This window comes from Ammospiza nelsoni, chromosome 1 (genome assembly GCF_027579445.1).
Source record: "Ammospiza nelsoni isolate bAmmNel1 chromosome 1, bAmmNel1.pri, whole genome shotgun sequence".
In the NCBI taxonomy this organism is placed as follows: domain Eukaryota; kingdom Metazoa; phylum Chordata; class Aves; order Passeriformes; family Passerellidae; genus Ammospiza; species Ammospiza nelsoni.
Window position 1 is genome coordinate 63,876,645 of NC_080633.1, and position 18,688 is coordinate 63,895,332.

The 18,688-nt window shown below is 39.2% G+C and overlaps 1 protein-coding gene and 1 long non-coding RNA gene across 5 annotated transcripts in view; one reads left to right on the top strand and one right to left on the bottom strand.

Annotated features, from left to right (window-relative positions):
• Positions 1–1,561: 1,561 nt before the first annotated feature.
• On the bottom strand, positions 1,562–16,691 carry MCUR1 (mitochondrial calcium uniporter regulator 1). Its single transcript, XM_059471915.1, has 9 exons — positions 16,463–16,691; positions 15,354–15,464; positions 13,808–13,911; positions 11,594–11,695; positions 10,850–10,891; positions 9,201–9,272; positions 5,710–5,763; positions 4,426–4,540; positions 1,562–3,036 (listed from the first exon to the last, which is right to left on the bottom strand). Exons 1-9 carry the CDS (start codon positions 16,689–16,691, stop codon positions 2,981–2,983), a joined length of 885 nt encoding a protein of 294 aa, XP_059327898.1. The 3' UTR covers positions 1,562–2,980.
• Positions 11,507–18,688, top strand: part of LOC132073135 (uncharacterized) — a 1,090,256-nt gene continuing 1,083,074 nt past the window's right edge. For 2 of the 4 annotated variants that reach the window (XR_009418471.1, XR_009418472.1), the window contains exon 1: positions 11,508–11,556. This is a non-coding gene — a long non-coding RNA (uncharacterized LOC132073135). Of the gene's footprint in view, positions 11,557–18,688 lie in introns of all 4 variants that reach the window. The other 2 variants (XR_009418469.1, XR_009418470.1) reach the window with 2 other exon arrangements.

The following is an 18,688-nucleotide window of genomic DNA, read 5'->3' on the forward strand; positions in this document are numbered from 1 at the left end:
GACACAACATACAGCATGATACAGAGTCTTACAGAAACTAATTTGGAAAATTGCCAACTTAGAGCCTTTTTTTATGACTTCAGTGATCATTTGACTCTCAACATTCAAGAGCTGTGCATTTACAGCCGAGAAAGCCAATTGTATCCTAGCTCTATCAAAAACAGCAGGGCCAGGGAGGTGATTCTGCCACTCTGCTCTGGTGAGACCAAAGCTGGAGTGCTGCATCTGCCTCTGGGGTCCCAAAATAAGATGGACATAGCCTGCTCAAGCCAGCCCAGAAGCCAGGAAGATGCTCAGAGGGCTGGAGCATCTCTCCTATGAAAGGATGAGAGATGGGGCTGTTCAGCCTGGAGAAGGCTCTGGAGACGCCTTGCAGCACCTTCCAGGGCCTGAAGAGGGGCTACATGAAAGCTGGAGAGGGACTTGGTACAAAGTGATGTAGCGACAGGACAAGGGGTGATGGCTTAAAACTCAAAGAGCACCAGTTTAGATGAGGTATTAGCAAATGTTCTTTACTGTGAGCGTGGTGGTGCACTGGCACAGGTTGCCCAGAGAAGCTGTGGACGCCCCATCCCTGGCCATTCCCAAGGCCAGGTTGGATGGAGCTTTGAGGAACCTGGTCCATGAAAGGTGTCCCTGTCAACAGAATGGGAGGTGGAACAAGATGATGTTTAAGGTCCCTTCCAACACAAACCATTCTGTGATTCTGTGACAGATTCTTGCCTGTACCAAAATGCTCATTCCTTGAGTTTAAATCTCTTTGTCAGATTTGTGTTTGGAAATATATGGAGGGATTTTCTAAATTTTTGGAAAGCCAATAAATACATGTGGTATATATGATGACACAGTGGTAAGCAGAGTAAATGAGAGAAGATTTTGTGTGTATGCACATAGACTGGGAATAAAAAGCTTTTACACACCCTTGAAGACTTTATGGACTAGGAGACAATAATTATGTTCTATTTATAGTGCATTTTCCCTGAATGACACATTGACTTCATTTTTTGCTTAAACACCAAGAAGCGCTGGTTTGCTGACAGTTTGGTAATTCCAAGATGCTGGTGCTCTATAATCTTTCACTTCCTCCTTCCACCTGCCCTAAACAGAAATTTATTTGCACAGTATCTGTTTTTAGCAGGATAGACCCTATGTTTAAAATTAGTCTTAAACACTTATTTTAGCAACTATTTGTCAGATGCACAAGCCTGCAGGCCAACATGTACTGATTCCATGGACATATATAGAACCATCTGCCTTGGGAAGATAAGACCAACAGCAAAGTCATTCTAAAAACTGAATTATTGTTTCTCTAACTTAGTATAAAAAAAATAAATTTTTAAACAAAAAAGTGATGTTCTCAATTATAAATTCAATAATTTAGAGGGGCTGTTAAGTTAGTCTACAATAATAATTTTCCTTATGTTATTTCTCTTCAGCATCTTGGAGGAGCTGTTGACTTTGCAAATTCTTGTCTTAAAAGACTTCATATGAGCAGTGACTTACCTTCAACCAAAGAGACAATTTTCAAATAAAGTTGCTTTTATAATGAAAACACATCATATTCTATGAAATATTCAAAACTCTTTATTTCAGGCCAGTACAGTATTGTTACAGGCATCCATCTCTTCCTCCGAACTTGCACATGATCAAAGTTGGCACTTCCAACCACAAAAATGTTAAATGGTTATTACAATACAGGCACAAAGTAGCCAAAAAGCTTTACATTCATTAAGCAAAGCCATCACTGTGCTCTAACAACATTTATCACCAATGCAAAAACTAAGCTCCCCTCCTCCCCTAAGCAGAAAGGGAAATTTCCCTTAAGTGAAGGAACACAGATGGCAGCTCTGCTACTAAAACAATTATCTCCTCAGTGGAAGAATGACAAATACCTGGATACACTGGACATCTTCACTGCTTTCAGTGGCACTTCCTGATTCATGTGAGTTTAACATCTTTACAGGTGCCCACTGCTGCTTCAATTATTGTCATCACTATAAGAGTTCCAAATTTGAAGAATCAACATGATTTTTTAAGAAATGAAACAGTAAACCCCCCAGAAGACTGTTGGTACTGCAGTTCTCTTGCCTAAGAGCCTGTTTCATAACCACCATTTAAAATCTCTTTCGTTTGTAGAAGCATCAATTCCTTTTCATCAAGAAGGCAGCACCTGAGACACTTTGTATCACCTAAGAACAAATTAACACAACCAGTGTAGGTTACTGCATTTTCAACTTCCAGTTACAGTGGTAAGGTAAGCAATTAGCATATGGAATGAGTATCAGATACTAACATCTACCAAAGGCAAGTTAGTCACAAAAATCTCTAGAAATACCTTACAAACAAAACCAGCAGAAAACACTGCAATCTTTACACAGGACTCGTTCATGAACACAACTGATTGGGCAGCCATCTGGAAAAAAAGCTGATAGCTATGTTACAAAAATAGCCAAACAAATATTTGATCATAGTAACTGTAAGAACAAGTGTTAGAGGGAGGGAAGTGAGCATGATTCAGTTAGCACAAACTCCACTTATACAAGAGTGCCTCCAAGCCACAGAACACGTAGCTTCAGTTTTACACTAATAATAAATACTTCAGTCCAACACATGCAACTGAGTCTGGCCAACCTGCCTAAGCAGGCAATGGAACGTAATTCCACTGATTTTCTCTGCAGCATGCAGGCCCACTCCATTGTCAGGAATGCCAGTCTTTGCCCACACGAAGGCAGCAGCAGGTGCCCTGCAGCTCAGAACGGAGGGAACCAGCAGGAGCACTTCCGTCAGAGGTGAGGTTCAATGTTGGCATGGTATGTGCACAGCTTGTTTTTAGGCACATCTTTGGTTACATTCTCAACACAGTCTGCTTTATAAAATAATAAATAAAACAGTCAAGATTTGGTTAAAAATTCAGGTAAAGATAAAAAACTTCCGTTTTTCAGAATCTCAGGCAAAGAAGTCCCTTTAAATTCGTGTTTTGTTATATCCATAAACGATAAAATCCCAGTGCTACAGTAAGGCATGTAAATACCGAACCTGAAAGAAAATAAAGATGGAAGGAAAATGGCATTAATATTGATATTAAATAACATTAAATCAATACCTCTCAAAACATCTCTTCAGAAAGCAATGTACATATCTTACTACAATACTAAAAGTTCAGTGACTTCCCTACCAAAAGTTCACTTCTGGCCATGTGAGAGATTAAGTTTTTCCTTTACAACAAACCATTTCAAGGTAGGAAGAGTATAAAAAACAACAAATAAAAAGGAGAGGAAAAAAAAAAAGAATGCTGGAAAAGTATCAAAAGGCTGAAAGAAACCCTTACTTGCTCACCATTCCAAAAAGATCAATATAACAAGTTACAGATGTAAAACAAGGTAATAAATAATGGGATTAATAAAACACAGTCAAGTATTTAGCAAACAAATGAATGAAAGCCATTTTAAACAAGGCTTATTAGTTTTACATTTTTTAAATTTCTACTGCAATGAAATAGAAATTTTATTTCAGGACATAAACACAAAATATTTTTGCCTTTGTTTGCAATGGGAGTCCTTCAAACAAATTACAAATTATTTTAAATTAGTCCTTCAAACAAATTACAAATTATTTTAAATTATTTTTTTCTTCCATGTAGAGTTCAACTTGTTTTTGAGTAGGAATGGTAGGGAAAAGAATTTCCTCTCATTTTAATAAAGCACCTTTTATTTTCCATTTTATTGGTTCTCTCTAAATTATATGTCTGAAATACTAGTACTATTAGGCTTACGTACTTTTGACAAAGCCCACTATGAAAAAATAATCAGGAAATCTAAATCAGAATAATTTTCTACTGCAAACTTCATTTAATAGTACTGCACACTCAGTAGTAAAATGTCAAAATGTTCAAATTACCTAGGGCAATAATGTCAGCACACATATATAGTATTTTCTCCAAGTACTTGTGTAAATATGGAAATTTAAAGAATATGTGGCCTTGAACAGTCAGAAAAACTGAAATATTCCTTTTTGCACAGAGATCTCCATCAGATGGATGAAGAAATCCTAGAAATGCATACAGCAGACTGCTTACATAAATTAAGTCAGGCACAGAACTTTGTCATCCTTGTTAACAGGCAGTCTTTCAGATTTCTCATACATATTATTATTAACAGTATAAAGAAGGACAAAAACCTGAAAAAATTCCATGCAAAATAAAGTTGTGAATCACAGGAAACTTCTTCTGGTTAAAGTACAGAAATAAGGCTGCTAATCTTGCCTAAGAGTATTTCAAGTTTGGTTTTTGTTTTTTTGTTTTTGTTTTTTTTTTTTTTTTTTTTTTTTAATAAGGGCCTTTATAAATACAGACAATTGAGAGTTTGCCAAACATTTAACAATGTTTGGCAGTGTCAAACCATCAGAGACAACTGCCAGACTCCTTACCTGCTAAGTATTTAATATTATCAAGCTTGTGCGTTTCGAGCATTGTTTTCAGATCTGCAACTTCTGTGTCAATTTTTCTGTCTGTTTGGGTCAGAGCTCGGTCTTGTTGTGCGTGCTAGAAAGCAAAGCAACAAAATGATGCAATTTGAACACTTCCTAGCTTATTTAGAAATAGAACCCATCTCTTCAAGGTGTATTTTTGCTTCCTCTTTAAATGCACGTTAATTTGCATTCTTACAGAAGCTACAAAACATTCTGAGTTGGAAGGGATTCACAAGGATCCTAAGTCCAACTCTGCCGTGAATGGCCTGTACAGGGATGGAGTTCACAACCTTGGCACTATTAGCATCATGCTCTAACCAGCTGAGCTAACACAGACCTTATTCAAAGACAACAAGTTCCTTCTTAGCTGATTGTATCCAAGGAACTGAATAATTTGGTGAACTCAGGAAATTTATGTGATTACATGTTCCTTAAAAAGTAATCTGGAAACTGGCAGAACTGGATGCCTTCTTATCTCAATCTAACAGCATAAACATTAACTTCAATCTGTCATTCAGCCCACTGACTTAAGTCACTGCTCAATTTTAAGAGCTACTGAGAAGCCTAAGAGCCTCTCGTGACAAAGTCATACTGGAGCAGAGAGATTTATGGATCATTAGAAAAACAGAATTGGTCTTGTGCCACAAAAACATGTCTTTGTCTCGCAATGAGTTTTACCACAAAATCAGCTACAAATTCAGAATTTGATTATGACAGCAGACAGGATTTCCACTAAATAAATATGGGATAGAATTATTACTCAGAAGAGACTGAAAAATCCAACTTGTAAACTAAGAACAACAGCTGCTGAGCTGCTGATAGTTTCAAATCAGCACTAGTGAAACTTTGTGAATCAGTTAATGATTTACTGCTAGATGACTTCCGAGGGATAATTCAGGAAACAAAGAGAATAGTGGTGCTTGGTAAAAAACTCCTCTAAAACAAAGGCAAATCAGTCTAGCAATGAGTTTCTCCCTAAAGACGGGGAAAGAATTAATTTCACATTGTGAGTGGAATTTCATCTACAAAAAATACTACATGCATGAGGTTTCAAAACAAAGTGACTACTGAACAGCTCATATATACATGCAGAGGGTCTAATGATATATATGAAGGTCTTTTTGTTCTCTAGACACTTAAGCTAAAGTGCCTAAGGACATCACCAAATCCAAAAACGATACAAGGTCTATAACACAAGTACAAAAAGACTTGCCGTGTGATAATCAGCTACTAAGTTCTTACCAATTCCACTATTTCTGTCCTCATTTCAAGTAGTTTTCTTTCATTAAGTGAATACTAGAAGGAGAAAAAAAAAGTTAAACATGATACTGTCCTTAAACTTTTTGTTCCTTTTTTTCTCCACTTAAAAGCATGTTTCTTTGTTTCCAGATTACACAGAACACATAATCTGGACAAGATTATTGTCTGACAGCACTTGAGAGACAGCATTAGGGTATCTGCTGTCCTTTTGAAAGCACACTTCAAAAATGTGAAGTGCAACAAGTTCTTCAGACACTCATATTCCACAAAATCTGTATATATTAGTAAGCAGCTGGAAGAGAGACGGGCAGATTTGCATTTCTGAAAAGCAAGGACCTATGACTCTAAACAGTGACTCTGGCATACAAGCACAATTGAGACTGAACCATCTGCTGCCTTCAGGAAGGGGAGAACTCTTAAATCACACCAAACTCAGCTATCAACAAAATGTTTAGCCAGCACCATATGCACTCTCAATTTGAATTGTTCTGACCTGTCATTCCATGATATATTTGTTAAAAACAGAAAATTTGTATTGCATGTGAAGCCTTTTGTTTGTGGATCACCAGAAGCTGTGGCTTATTTTAAAGTTATGGCTATTTGGGTTCAAGGAGAAGTTAAATCCAAAATAAGGAATCATATCTTTAAAGCAAGTTAGCTTTCTGACTCATGAACTTGATTTACCTTGACATCTATAATGGTTCCTGCCCCACTACTGGAGCAATTAAATTATTCACAGAAAACTGATAAAGCACCAGTTTCCAGTGAAGAGTACTAAGGTCATCAGGCACCCATCTCAGAATCCCAAGTTAAACAGCAATAACCTTATCTATTGACATTCCCACGTGGAAAGTCACCTTTATTTTCCTTCACTCTAGAAGGTCATCGAATTTTAACATTAAAATCAGATTAATCTACATAAATGCTTCAGCACTGAAAAAACATTCCTTAAAGATCTAGAGCTCTGTTTGGACTTTTGACTTTTCTCAAGTTGAAGTTAAAAGAGAGCAGGCTGCTACAAATGTAGAAAATTATATAAAGACAAATAACAGCATGTCTACAATTAATGGAGTCACTAGATTCTGCAAAATGAAGACAGAGATAAAAAAAGAAATTCAGACATTTTTTATAAATCCTCATTTTTGAAAATGTCAAAATGACAGAATATTTATAAAATAATCTAAAAAAAAAATGTTTTGGTAGAAATGCAAGAATTGGACCTCACATTGAGGAACTGATCACTCTCAAAAGAACTATGAGAATTAAAATAATTTTATGGACTGAAATAGTTAATCTGTTTAAATAGATGCAGCTAGCCAAATACACATCTTTTGAATTATTTATATTCTACAAGCTTTCTGGGTGTTTCTTTAAGTTTTGTTTTGTGTTTAGAACTCTCCAGGTCAGACTCAAGGATTTTACTCTTAGTTTAAGACACTGAAATTGGCCTCTTAGTGCAAGCCATCATCACCTCTGTAACAACATAAACATAGTGGATAAAAAAAAAAAAAGAAAGGACAAGGCTAAACCTCCCACTCTGAAATTCAACAGGGAGATTTCTCCTTAAGTCCATTTTTTTCACAGTGCAGGAAAAAAATCAATATTGTCACATACATCTTGAGGCTTTTAACACCAAGCTTAGAGACACTGTGATGCATGAACACATGAATATATACAAGTTTTCATACTGTACTTCAAGTTTTTAAATCATATCTGAAGACAAATTACAACATAAAGAGATGTGCACTAAGCAGTGTAGGATTCTCTGAGAAATAAAGTAGAAGGGACTATAAAATAATAAACTATAGAAAATAAAAGAGAAAGTATTTAAAATTTGAAATATTCAGGACTGCCAATATCAATGTAGGCAAACTAAGAAATTCTATTTAAGCACTTACTCCACACCAAACTGAAGGATAAGAACATTTTACTTATCGCTTCAAGTTAAAACAATTAACACTTCAGACATTTCTCTTCTGAAAAGTAATTTAGTAAGAATGCACGGTAACCTTCAAATATCCTTAGTTTTTTTTTCTCAGAAAGCTGGATATTCATTACTTAGTCACATTACAATTGAAGTAAATATAACAATGATGCTGTGCCTACTATAGAAAATACTGGATTACATCTTTCCCCCAACCCAGCACATGTGCCACAACCTGTTCCCCATTCAGCTGCCTTTTTCCTCTTCTGTTCACGCATTGCAATTAAATGGTGAGGGAGGAAAAAAAAAGAAAAGAGCAGTTTCCATAGAAACTATGAAATTATAGTTGCACAACAGACTACAAAGTCGGTCAATTTTTTTAAGAGAAAGTTGACATGCAGTTTGCCTTTCCTGGGAGGCAAAATAAAGTTGTGTTCTACACAAAAGACCAAAGTCCAGATTCCACAATCCTACCTACATTAATATACAAGAAAACACTGCTGCCTAATTTATCACTACTGCAGTGGTGTCATATAAGTTTTGTAAGCCCAAATTGTTGCAAAGCTTATCGTATACACAATGACTACATTTCATATGATGTTTTTTAAAAGCATTAGCATGAAGTATTAACCTTTAAACAAGAAGTCTACCTGCTCAAACTGTACTTTATTCAAGCATCTATCATGGGCTAACAGACTGTTAGTCATTATATTGAGTCACCAACACAGCTGTTACCTAAACTAATCACTCACTATTTCTAGGGGCACACACAGAAGATAAATGATATCTACTTGAACAGTTCTTATTGCCTACATTGAAGATAAGTATTATAACTTACATAAACTTGTCTTTATAACACACCTAGGAATAAGGACTGAGAAAGAAATAATAATTATTTAGAAAAAGTTATTTAAGAATCCTTCAATTTAGAAGATGCCATTTCATTGAGATCCTAAACCTATGAGAACAGAACTCTAGAATGCTGTGCATAATGCAAGAACTCATTAATCTTCTAATTTTACATCTACATTACCCTAATTTAAGATTACATCAATTCAGATTTACCAGGTATTTCAAAGCTCAAAAGCAATATGAACCAGGACAACTTACAATTAAAAAAATAAAATTTACAACTAGTTCCACAATACGTATTTTTTGACAAACTAGATAACTAGATACAGGGAAATGAAACATCTCCAATGATGATTCAACAAAATGTGTAAGCAATAGTAAGCATGTAAATAGACAAAGAAATATAAAATACAAAACCTTCTAGGCAGCTAGTCAGCATATTAAATTAAATACCTAATATATTTAATTGTAATGTGTTAATCCTGATATTAAAACAAGATCAAAACAGGTAAGACATACAGACCCAAACATGGCACCTTGCATATACCACCATAAGGACGAGTAACTTGGATTAATACCGTCGTGAAGCTGAGTGATGCTACAGGTCAGTAGGAAAATGCTCTTTGGGTGAGATGCTCTTACCCAAATTTGGGGATTACTCAGGGTTGAGATGTTTCTAGAAGTAAACAAAACTTACCAGTTCTTTTACTCTGCTCTTCTCCAGGTTTAGGTTTAACTTGTTATCTGCATGAACTTTGTTAATTTCATCCTAATGGGAAAAATTGATAAAGCAGCAAGCAAGATTTTCTGTATTATCATAAGCAGAAAGAATTGGACAAGTACATTTTATCTTTATTTTTATATCTCATGAATATATCTCCAATTAAGGTACATAATTTTCGTAAGTATTAAGTATTTACAATACTTATTTATAAGTATTTATATTGAGAGCATGTCCTCTATAAATGCAGAGAATGTTTCATATATCCTGTAACTCTCTCTGATATCCAGAAACCCATGTCTGGCTACACCTATAAGTTGGATTTCTTCCATGAAGCAATCCTGATGCTCAAAATAATGTGTTCAAAGCAGTTTCTCACCATTCAGTGCAAAAGAAAATCTGCTTCTAAAGACTACAGCTGGGATTTTCAGAAAAAGCTATAGACATTTGAAAAGTCAGGAAACATTTACTGCATTTTTAAACATCTAACTTTTTTAAACTATTAAGTTGTACACTTGCATTTGACTTTATCAATAGCTGTGAGTCCTGCTTTTCCTGGTGACAGCTGCCATTTTAATGCAACCTCCTGGCAGGAATTCCAGCCAGCTGACAGTTTGTCATGTGGCAAACTGCTGATCAGATGAATATGTGCAAGAAATAAAAGATTGCCGATGTTCTGGGAGATTCTACTGCTAGAACCAAGTAAGCATTTCTCAAGTAGGCCAATGCCAACTCATTAGGTTAGCATTAACAATAATTAGACTCAATTTCTGTGTTGGAATTTTGAACTTTAATAGATTTAGCTGTCATTTCAACAGAATACATTACAGTTTAATAAATCAAAAAATAAAAATTTTCCTTGAAGTTTTACATTGTGTCTTTTTGTATGAGCAAGCCCTTGTGAGAACTGAATTTACAGTTGAAAGTAAAATATAAAGACATCTAGCTTTTAAGAAAAGATGACCGAGATCCTTGATGCTCTAGTAGTGGATTACACTAACTCATTTACATGCAACTAAAACCACAAAATAAATTACAATTCAAAAATTAGATGCCAAATATATTTTAAAACAGAGTAAGCTTTCTACACAGCCTATTTTCTTGCACTGATCATTTGCTCCCAAACAAATGGGACCAAACAGAATGGTCCCAAACTTGTGGCATTAAAAAGCTATTAAAATTCTGGACAGGTAACAGGAAAGTCTTTGGAGAAAAAAAGAAACAAAAAACCCACCAAACCAAACAATCAAATCCCCACAATTAGTAAGTGACTTTAAATGTATGCTGCATCTTTAATGTACAGGCAAGCCTAAATGCAGAACTTCACTCAGCCTTAACCATGACATGGCAGCTACTTTCTGAATCTGAATTAAAGACATAAAAATATCTTCAGTTATATTTTGGTTTGCCTCTTGTACTAGTCAGTTTCCTGTCCCCATAAATGAGGTATGCATGAAAGTGCCATTGCTGCAGACCACAGTGTACTGTAAACAGCAACTTCAGTATCACATGTGTCATAACAATTAAACACAGCTTAAAAAATGAAATTCTGAAAGTGACACTTTTTATTTTTCCAGCTAATTAGACAGGTGTTAATTTTTAATTATATTGGTATGGTATCTTACCGTGACTTGCTTCTTTATCTGTTGGAGCTCAAGTTTTATTTTCTGTGAGAGTATGAAAAAAAATTTAGACTTTATTACTGTATATAAAACCACACTATCTAGAAATCTACAGAATTTGCATCATCAGTAACAGTGACTATAATCCATAATATGAAAGGCAGGCAAACCAAGCCCAGATGAATACTCATGCATGTTTACTCACTCCTGTCCCCTTCCAGACAACAGCACGAGGCAGAAATCAGCAGTGTCCCACTGACAGCACCTAACCCAGCCCAGGAGGCTGCTGGCTGCTTTTGCCATAAGGGCTCATCACTGGCTCATGGTGCACCTTGTGTCCACCAGGTCTTCCCTGCCAAGCTGCTTTCCATTTGGTCACTCTCAGTCTGTTCTGGTGCCTGAGGGCATTCCCCAGGGGCACGACTGAGCACTTCCATTTGTTCTACTTGATGTGATTCCTGTCATCCCACTTTCCCAGCTTGTTGATGTCCCCTTGAATGGCAGCACAACTGCCTGGTGTATCAGCAGCTTTGGATCATCTGCAGAGCTGTTGAAAGTGCCCTCTGCTCTGTTCCATCAACAAGGTCACTAATGAAGGTGCCAAACCATCCCACCCCCAGCTATCTCCTTTGGTACAAGATGCTTTTCTACATCATTATTTAAAAAAAAAAAAAAAAAAAAAAAAAAAAAAAAAAAAAAAAAAAAAGCAAGTTCTAGAATAGAACCTTCCAAGACAGTAATTTTTACCTCATTTTCTGCACGAAGTGCTGAAAATTCACTTTTTTCCAAAATAATCATGTCCTTTTTCACACCAGCAATATGCGACATAACTTGCTGAAGTGCAATTTCCTTTAAAAGAAGGAAGAAGAACCTCAGAACATATCACAACTATAATACTTTTCCTCATCTGTGCCTACAAATATGAAAGACTATTTTGGTGCTCTGAAATTTTTAATTCAGCAATTTCAGGTTGATTATCCAAGTTTCAGAAAGCAAGATAGAGTGACAGTGACAAAATAAGCAAGTTAGGCTCAAACGTTGGTAATGTCTGACAAAATTGGCAGTGCTAACACAGATCAGAACAATTCAATTATTAGCCCAGGAAACATTTGCTTCCAAGTCATCAAATTCTTAAGCTAGCAAAGGCATTAGGCAGAGCTGTCTCTGAGCCAAATGAGGAAATCTGGCCTTCAGACCAAAATTCCTCAGCACAATCATACTCTTCTGTAATTACCTCCTTTTTTGCCTCTCCCTGCAAGGAAGTCTCTGCCTCACTGCTCAGAATCACTCACTGATGCTTTGAATTGCTCTTCTCAGTCCATTACACTGAACTGACAGAAGACAAACAAGAATTCTCTGCAACTTTCAAGGATGGAAAAGTCTGTAGACATTGTTCTAGATCCTACACTACCCACACATGCATATAAGAACTGCCTTCTCTACTAAAGATCTTCCTCTAATAAGCAGTCCCTTGCTTTTGGTTCTGGACTAAGACCCCTGAAAATCTGACTCAGCCCTCTAACTTCAGTTTTGTCACAAAATGCAATTCTACCTTGCAGCATTTTATTTCTAAGTAGCATCTAAAGCTGCCTCTCCAGGCTACCTGACCACAAGACTGAAAAAAACTGTCAGTATTCTGGACATATTACAAAAAGTCTACAGACAGAGTACTGCATGGACACCTCTTTTCTTACTCCTCAGTGTCTCCAGATTGTTCTTGTTCTCTCTTCTCCTCAGTGGACTCAGCAAACAGAGACCAGAATCTTCCATATTCTTTCTCTTCTTCATGCCTATACATACACACACATGTAAATCTGTTTTTCCCTAAGGTTTTATCTAACCAAGGTAATACTTTTGATAATAGCTCATCCACAACATTTCAAATCTTCCAATTTTTTGTTCTCTTTCTGCAGAAGACCTTGTGCAATCAAAGGCTATAGGGAAGTAAAAATTTACCGTGTGGCCCTGTGTTGATGGCACACACTTCCAGAGCTGCCATACAAATCTACACATTGCACCTTAATGGCACAAAGTCACTTGAGGTCAAATCTAAGTCTCAGAAAACATCTACCATCAGTAGCACTATTAAATCCAACACAAAACAACTTTAATTCAAAAAGCTAGGCACAGAAGGAGGCTGAGACTGCTTGTTGCAAAATACAACTAACAAGGGGAGAAAAGAATCCTTTTCCATGGCATTCCCTGAGTTACTGTGGAACAAATTCAGCACAAGAGGAGGATTGCAGGTTTGCCCACAATCTAAAAGGTAGGAAGACTGCCTTGAAACCTCCCTAGGTGGAAAGTGCCACAAAATCAACTTTTGCAGTATCCCACTTTTTAATGAGACACCCTTCTGCCAAGACTGTTACACTACAGAGAGAGCAGCTGCTGTTTTCTCACATCTCAAAACAGCAGCCTGGTTACTATGAAACAAGTTGCAGCCTGCGCTCAGAAGGTGACCTGGGGCTGTGACCCCAGGCTCACAGAGCAGCCCCAGGAGGTTGTATTCTAATACAACACAAATGTCACTGAGAGATAGAGATAAACAAACAAGTACTATATAAGAGGATGGTAAATAACTGAGGAGATCTGTGCTTCCTTGTTACAAGTCTACAAAAGAAATGTAGAAATCCAAATCCATGCACTGAATGCCTCTTATGACTGTCTAAGCGTTCTCAGTAACTCTGTGTCCTGTTGCTGTAGGGTTGAAAGTAAAAAACTACTTGTGGTTTGCATACCAACCCACAGTACTAAAATATCCAGGTCCATCACAACACTTTGGTAACTATCTGATAAACTCAAGACAAAATGAACCAGTCACTAGATACAGAGGAATGTTTGCCCTTCACCTTCAAACTTTTAAAATGCAGTGTAAAACAGTAATAAATAGCAACAAATATTTCATTAGTAGGCATACAAGGCTTTAATTTACTTTAACCCCACCAGTGCCTTGGATCTAACCTGCTGTACTTTGGTGACCATGTCCTTGTAAATCATATCCAGGTTGGTGTTCATGATTTTCACTAATGCAGATACAATGACCTCCGACTGCTGAGTAGTGAACCCTAAGCGAAACAAAGAGTGACATTCAGAGAGGGATCCAGATCTGGACAGTTCACAGAAATGCCACTTGCTCACGATCAGCACCAAATTACAACAAACGTCAGTTATGAAAGCTAATAAAACACAGAACTCTTGATCCAGCAGTAACAATAGAACACAGTCAGTACCTGCAAGTTTCCCCACCCCAAAACCATGTCTGTGACACAGGATGACTGCTTCCAAGTACAGCACCATTATACTATCAGCAGGATAAAGAGGGAGTTCTCCAGAGTTATTGTGGAATGTCATCTCTCACATGTGGTTATTTCCATGAGCAAGCAAGAATTCTGACTTTGAAAAGCAGCTACTTATTATACTATAAAATTCAGTGCCACTGAAGATGTACAAAACTCAACAACTAAAACCACAGCCAATTTTCCAGATTTTAGGTCTACCAGCTTCTGAGTGCCTATTAGAAACTTTTCGAACTGCATATACTGGAACCTATACTAAAACACTGTCCCTAAAAATACCTTCATATTTTCCACCCTCAAAATGTAGGAGTAAAAATGTCACGAACAAGAGTTAATCATTATGAAAAGAAACACTTGCAAAAGCGTGATTATTTAAAACTCACCAGCAGTTCAGCATCAGCAAGCACAGCTGAGAGCAAGTCACTTTGAGCAGCAGAGCTGATATAAAAGTTTACTGCCACTAAAAGGCTCCCTCTCCCCTTATCCCCCCCCCGACACTCTGACCTGTGCTCACTCAACTGATCCAGCAGCTCATTAAACTAGTGTTTCAGAATACCAAACAAGAAAAAGAGCTGGAGAATTTCCTGAGAAGTTCCTGGCCCATGGAAAAAGAAGAAACCACCTGGCAGGGGAAGGGGACTAGGATCTCTCCATTTTAGGAATGAAGAGCTGTTACAAGTCACTTCAGCTGTACTGAGCTTCACCTTAGGGTACCTCTCCCACCTCTGCACTGAATTAAAAATAATCTATTCCCTTATCTATATTTTAGCATAATACTATTTTTATAGTATTCTATGCTCTATCTTAAAAGCTGCACTGTACAAAGTGGTCCATATTCCATCCAATTGTAACACACTGGTGCATATTCAAGGTACAATATCCTAAATATGAAGGAATCCAATTAAAACATTTTAAACCACTGCCTTGAAGGCTCTGGGGTTCTTTGCTTTCAGTTTTTAAATTTTTTTTTCTTAGCATTTTTAACTACCAATAGGGCAAAAATTATTCCAAACACAGTTATATAAGCTCACTGTTTCCTTTTTGAAGCAGAAGAAAACCCTATATGTATACCTAGTATATAGGTAAGCCCTCAGAAATTCCATAAAAATCAAGGTGTAACACTGTATGTCAAGGAAAAGTAACAAACTTTGTAAACTAAAAAACCACTCATAAATGCCATTAAAAATAGCTACTTCTTTCAAACAAATTACCTTTTTCTTCCAAGAGGCATACCAATGCATGAGTGTCAAAATAAAGCCTCCTATTTCCCAGTAAGGAAATATTCTCTTTGCTTTGTAAAGATGACACAGAGATGCTTACATCTGTGAAAAAAAAAAAAAGTTATTTCTTAAGAACGAATATTTTATCAATGATTGCTTTCCAGGAGTTTCCTTACTACGCAGAATGTTTTTCACTTATGACAAAATAATTTGTGTTCAGATTACCACAGCCTGATCAATAAGTGTTATGTGAAGAGCTGGAAAACAGGACACTATGCTACTCTTCCCCTTAAAAGAGCTCTCCAGGAATACAATGATCTGGAAAAAATCCCTCCAGTTGAATCCGTTCCTTTACTGGAATCACCTCAGCAGGTGGGACCTGTGAGCACTTCAAAGCTGGAGGGCTAAATCCACACACTCTGTCCCTTCTTTGTTAAAGAAGTGAGCTTTCATCACTTGTCATTTAGGAAAAAAGTAATCACTCCCAATTTGCCATTTACTGTTTTTGCAGAAAATACTTTTCGCACTGAAAGCCAATCTAACACAGCGCGCTGTTTCCACTGGGATGTGTAGTGTATGAACAACCCTGACAGAATGAACGTGAGGTGGGGCAGGAGCTGATCTGCCAAGAGGCAGAATATAAAATCAATTAGGTTGGAAAAGACCTTTGCGATCATCGAGTCCAACCTTTGACCAACACCAACCACGCTGTGAACCAGACCGTGGCACTGAGCGCCGCGTCCTTAAACACCCCTAAGGGACGGTGACTCCGCCACCTCCCTGGGCGGCCACGTCCATAGTCCAGCCGCTTTTTCTGGGAAGAAATTCTTCCTAATGTCCAACCTAAACCCCTCCTGGCACAGCTTGAAGCTATGTTCTCTGATCCTGTCGCTGGCTGTCTCGGCGAAGAGGCCACCCTGCACTTTGCTACATCCCCGTTTCGAGCAGTTCTAGAGAGCGATCAGGTCCCCCCGAGCCTCCTCTTCTTCAGGCTAAACACCGCCAGCTCCCTCAGCTGCTCGGCACGGACCTGCTCTGCAGACCCTTCCCCAGCCCCGGTGCCCGAACTCCCTGTGCTCGCAGGACGCCCACGGGCTCACCCCGCTCCCCGCGCTGCCGCCGGCCCCCGCCGCCGCCCCTTCCCCACACGGCGCCGCCGCCGGGGCCCGGCTGCGCTACGGGCGGGCACCGCCAGTCGCCGAGACAGCGGCGCGCGGGGGACGCGGGCGCGCGGCCGTCACGTGAGGCGCCGTCCGAGCCGCGCGGCCGCAGGAGCAGCAGCAGCAGCGCGCGCCCCCCGCCGCTCGCGGCCGCCCGGGCCCCGGCCATGGCCGCGCCACAGGGTCCCGACGGCGGAAAAGGGGACGGGGAGGAGGGAAACCGCTGCTGCCGCTGCTGCCGTCGCCACTACTGGGATGCCATCGCCGAGCACAAGCCGCCCCGGCGGCTCACTTCCGCCACGGGCGCCGTCCCGCTTCCGCCTCCGGGACGCAGCCAAACACGGCAGGTGACGCCGCCGGGGACGGCGATTGATTCTACGGCTCACAGAGCGGGCGCGCCGAGAAGAGCGGCGCGGGCGGGCGGGGTTCCGGCGGGGCGGTGCTTGCGAGGGCGGTGCGGGCTCGATGCGGTGGAGACGGACACTCCCCCGGTCATAGAACCGTGAAATCGTGGGATCGGCAAGGCTGGAAGAGACCTTTGAGATCATCTAGTCTGAAGGGAATGAGAGGCTTGCCCTTACAAACAAGCTATGGATCTGCTGGTAAATAAAGCTAGATACTGAGAGATAAAAGAAACAATGGGAAGGATTCCACTTATTGATAAATGGAGTGAGAGATTTGTCTTTACAAACAAACTGTAGGTCTGCTGATGAATGAACTGGAATACTGAGAGATGAAAGAAAGAATGGGAAGAACCATAAATTCCATAAGGAATTCCACTAATTCCATAAATTCCATAAGGAATTCCTAATTGACACAAGGAAAAGACAAAGGGGGGGGGGTGTCATTAGAAGGGGATTTTAGGCATTTGGGGGAACTCTCAAGTATCTCAGCCAATGGGGAAAGAGAGAGGGAAATGTGGATGAGAAATTATGATAAAAGGAGGCAGTGTCCTCCAAAAATTTGGGAGACCCTAGGGGAAATGCCCCATGACCTCTCCCTTTATTCAAATAAAGTAACAGGACTCCCCTGTCTCCTTTTTGGACATAAACCTCTGGTGTTTGTGGATTAATTTTCCTGACAAGTCCTACTGTCAGTGCTGCACTGCTGCTGTAACCCCTAAACTACTAAACCAGACAAACAATTTCAGACAGAACCTGTTGCTCTGCAATGGGACTGAGATTTCAGGGCTTGAAGTAATTAACCAAGTGATGCCCAGGACTGGGTAATTTGGTGGATCTGGAGCCTTAACCATTGAAGAGGTGCCCTAAGCACTAGTGTGAGTCAGGTGTGCTATTTGTTTGGTTCTGCCAAAAGTACAGGTTTCTGGGAAATATGGGAAAAATGCATTTTTTTCCTTATGTGCTATTGTTAAGACACATTACTTAATATTTTAGGAAATCATTAGGAGATGAAGTTGGTTCCTCCCACTGCCATTTTCTCCAGGCAGCACTTACTTCAGAGCAAGCTGATAGTTTTCCTGGTAGTTACAAATTCACAGAAAAAAACATGTGGCACCTTTTTTTCTTCCTACTAGAATCAATAATTACAGCAAATCAGCATGAAGATGGCATAATTCAGATGTGTCTATATACACACAAAGGGGGGTGACTTGCCAGGGCACATGACAGTGTCACAGCAGCACAGCAGTGTCTCTGCAGCTGAGACTGCATGTACAGAAGGCCAGCAGGTCTTCAGCAGCACCCCCTTCCAGCTGCTGTGGTGATAAAGCAGAACAGTAGAAGCCCTTGGTGTTCCTACAAAACAAACTATAAATGTTACTTCTGCGTGTCAGAGTGTCCTGGTTCAGGGCAAATTTGGGAGAGAACCCCCAAAGGGGCTTCTTTAGAAAGCAGGTTCAATTGGCCCCTGCCCCAATGGGTTAGGGAAAAAATACCTCGTTGGAAAAAAGTGGAAAAAACTGTTCATTAACCAATAAAACCTAAACAATATTAAAGAATGAAACTTCTTGCCACTCCAAAAGAGAGACAAACTCAGGAAAGTCCCCTTGGTGGGCTGTAGCTTGACTCAGTTTCTTATCAGTCCCTCCAGCACTGGAAATGCCGCGGCCCAGGCCTGGCCTGGTGGGCCACAGGTGTGAGCTGCTGGTGCGCTTCTGGGTGTTAAGCAGCTCCAAAGAAAAGTGAAAAAAAATCCAGGGAACTT

Coding starts and splice junctions, on each gene's coding strand:
- MCUR1 (XM_059471915.1), bottom strand. CDS start 16,691: ATGGCCGGGGCCCGGGCGGCCGCGAGCGGCGGGGGGCGCGCGCTGCTG. Junction 15,465..16,462: donor GCGGCAGCGCGGGGAGCGGG/GTGAGCCCGTGG, acceptor TTTTTTTCACAG/ATGTAAGCATCTCTGTGTCA. Junction 9,273..10,849: donor AGATAAAGAAGCAAGTCACG/GTAAGATACCAT, acceptor TTTTCCCATTAG/GATGAAATTAACAAAGTTCA.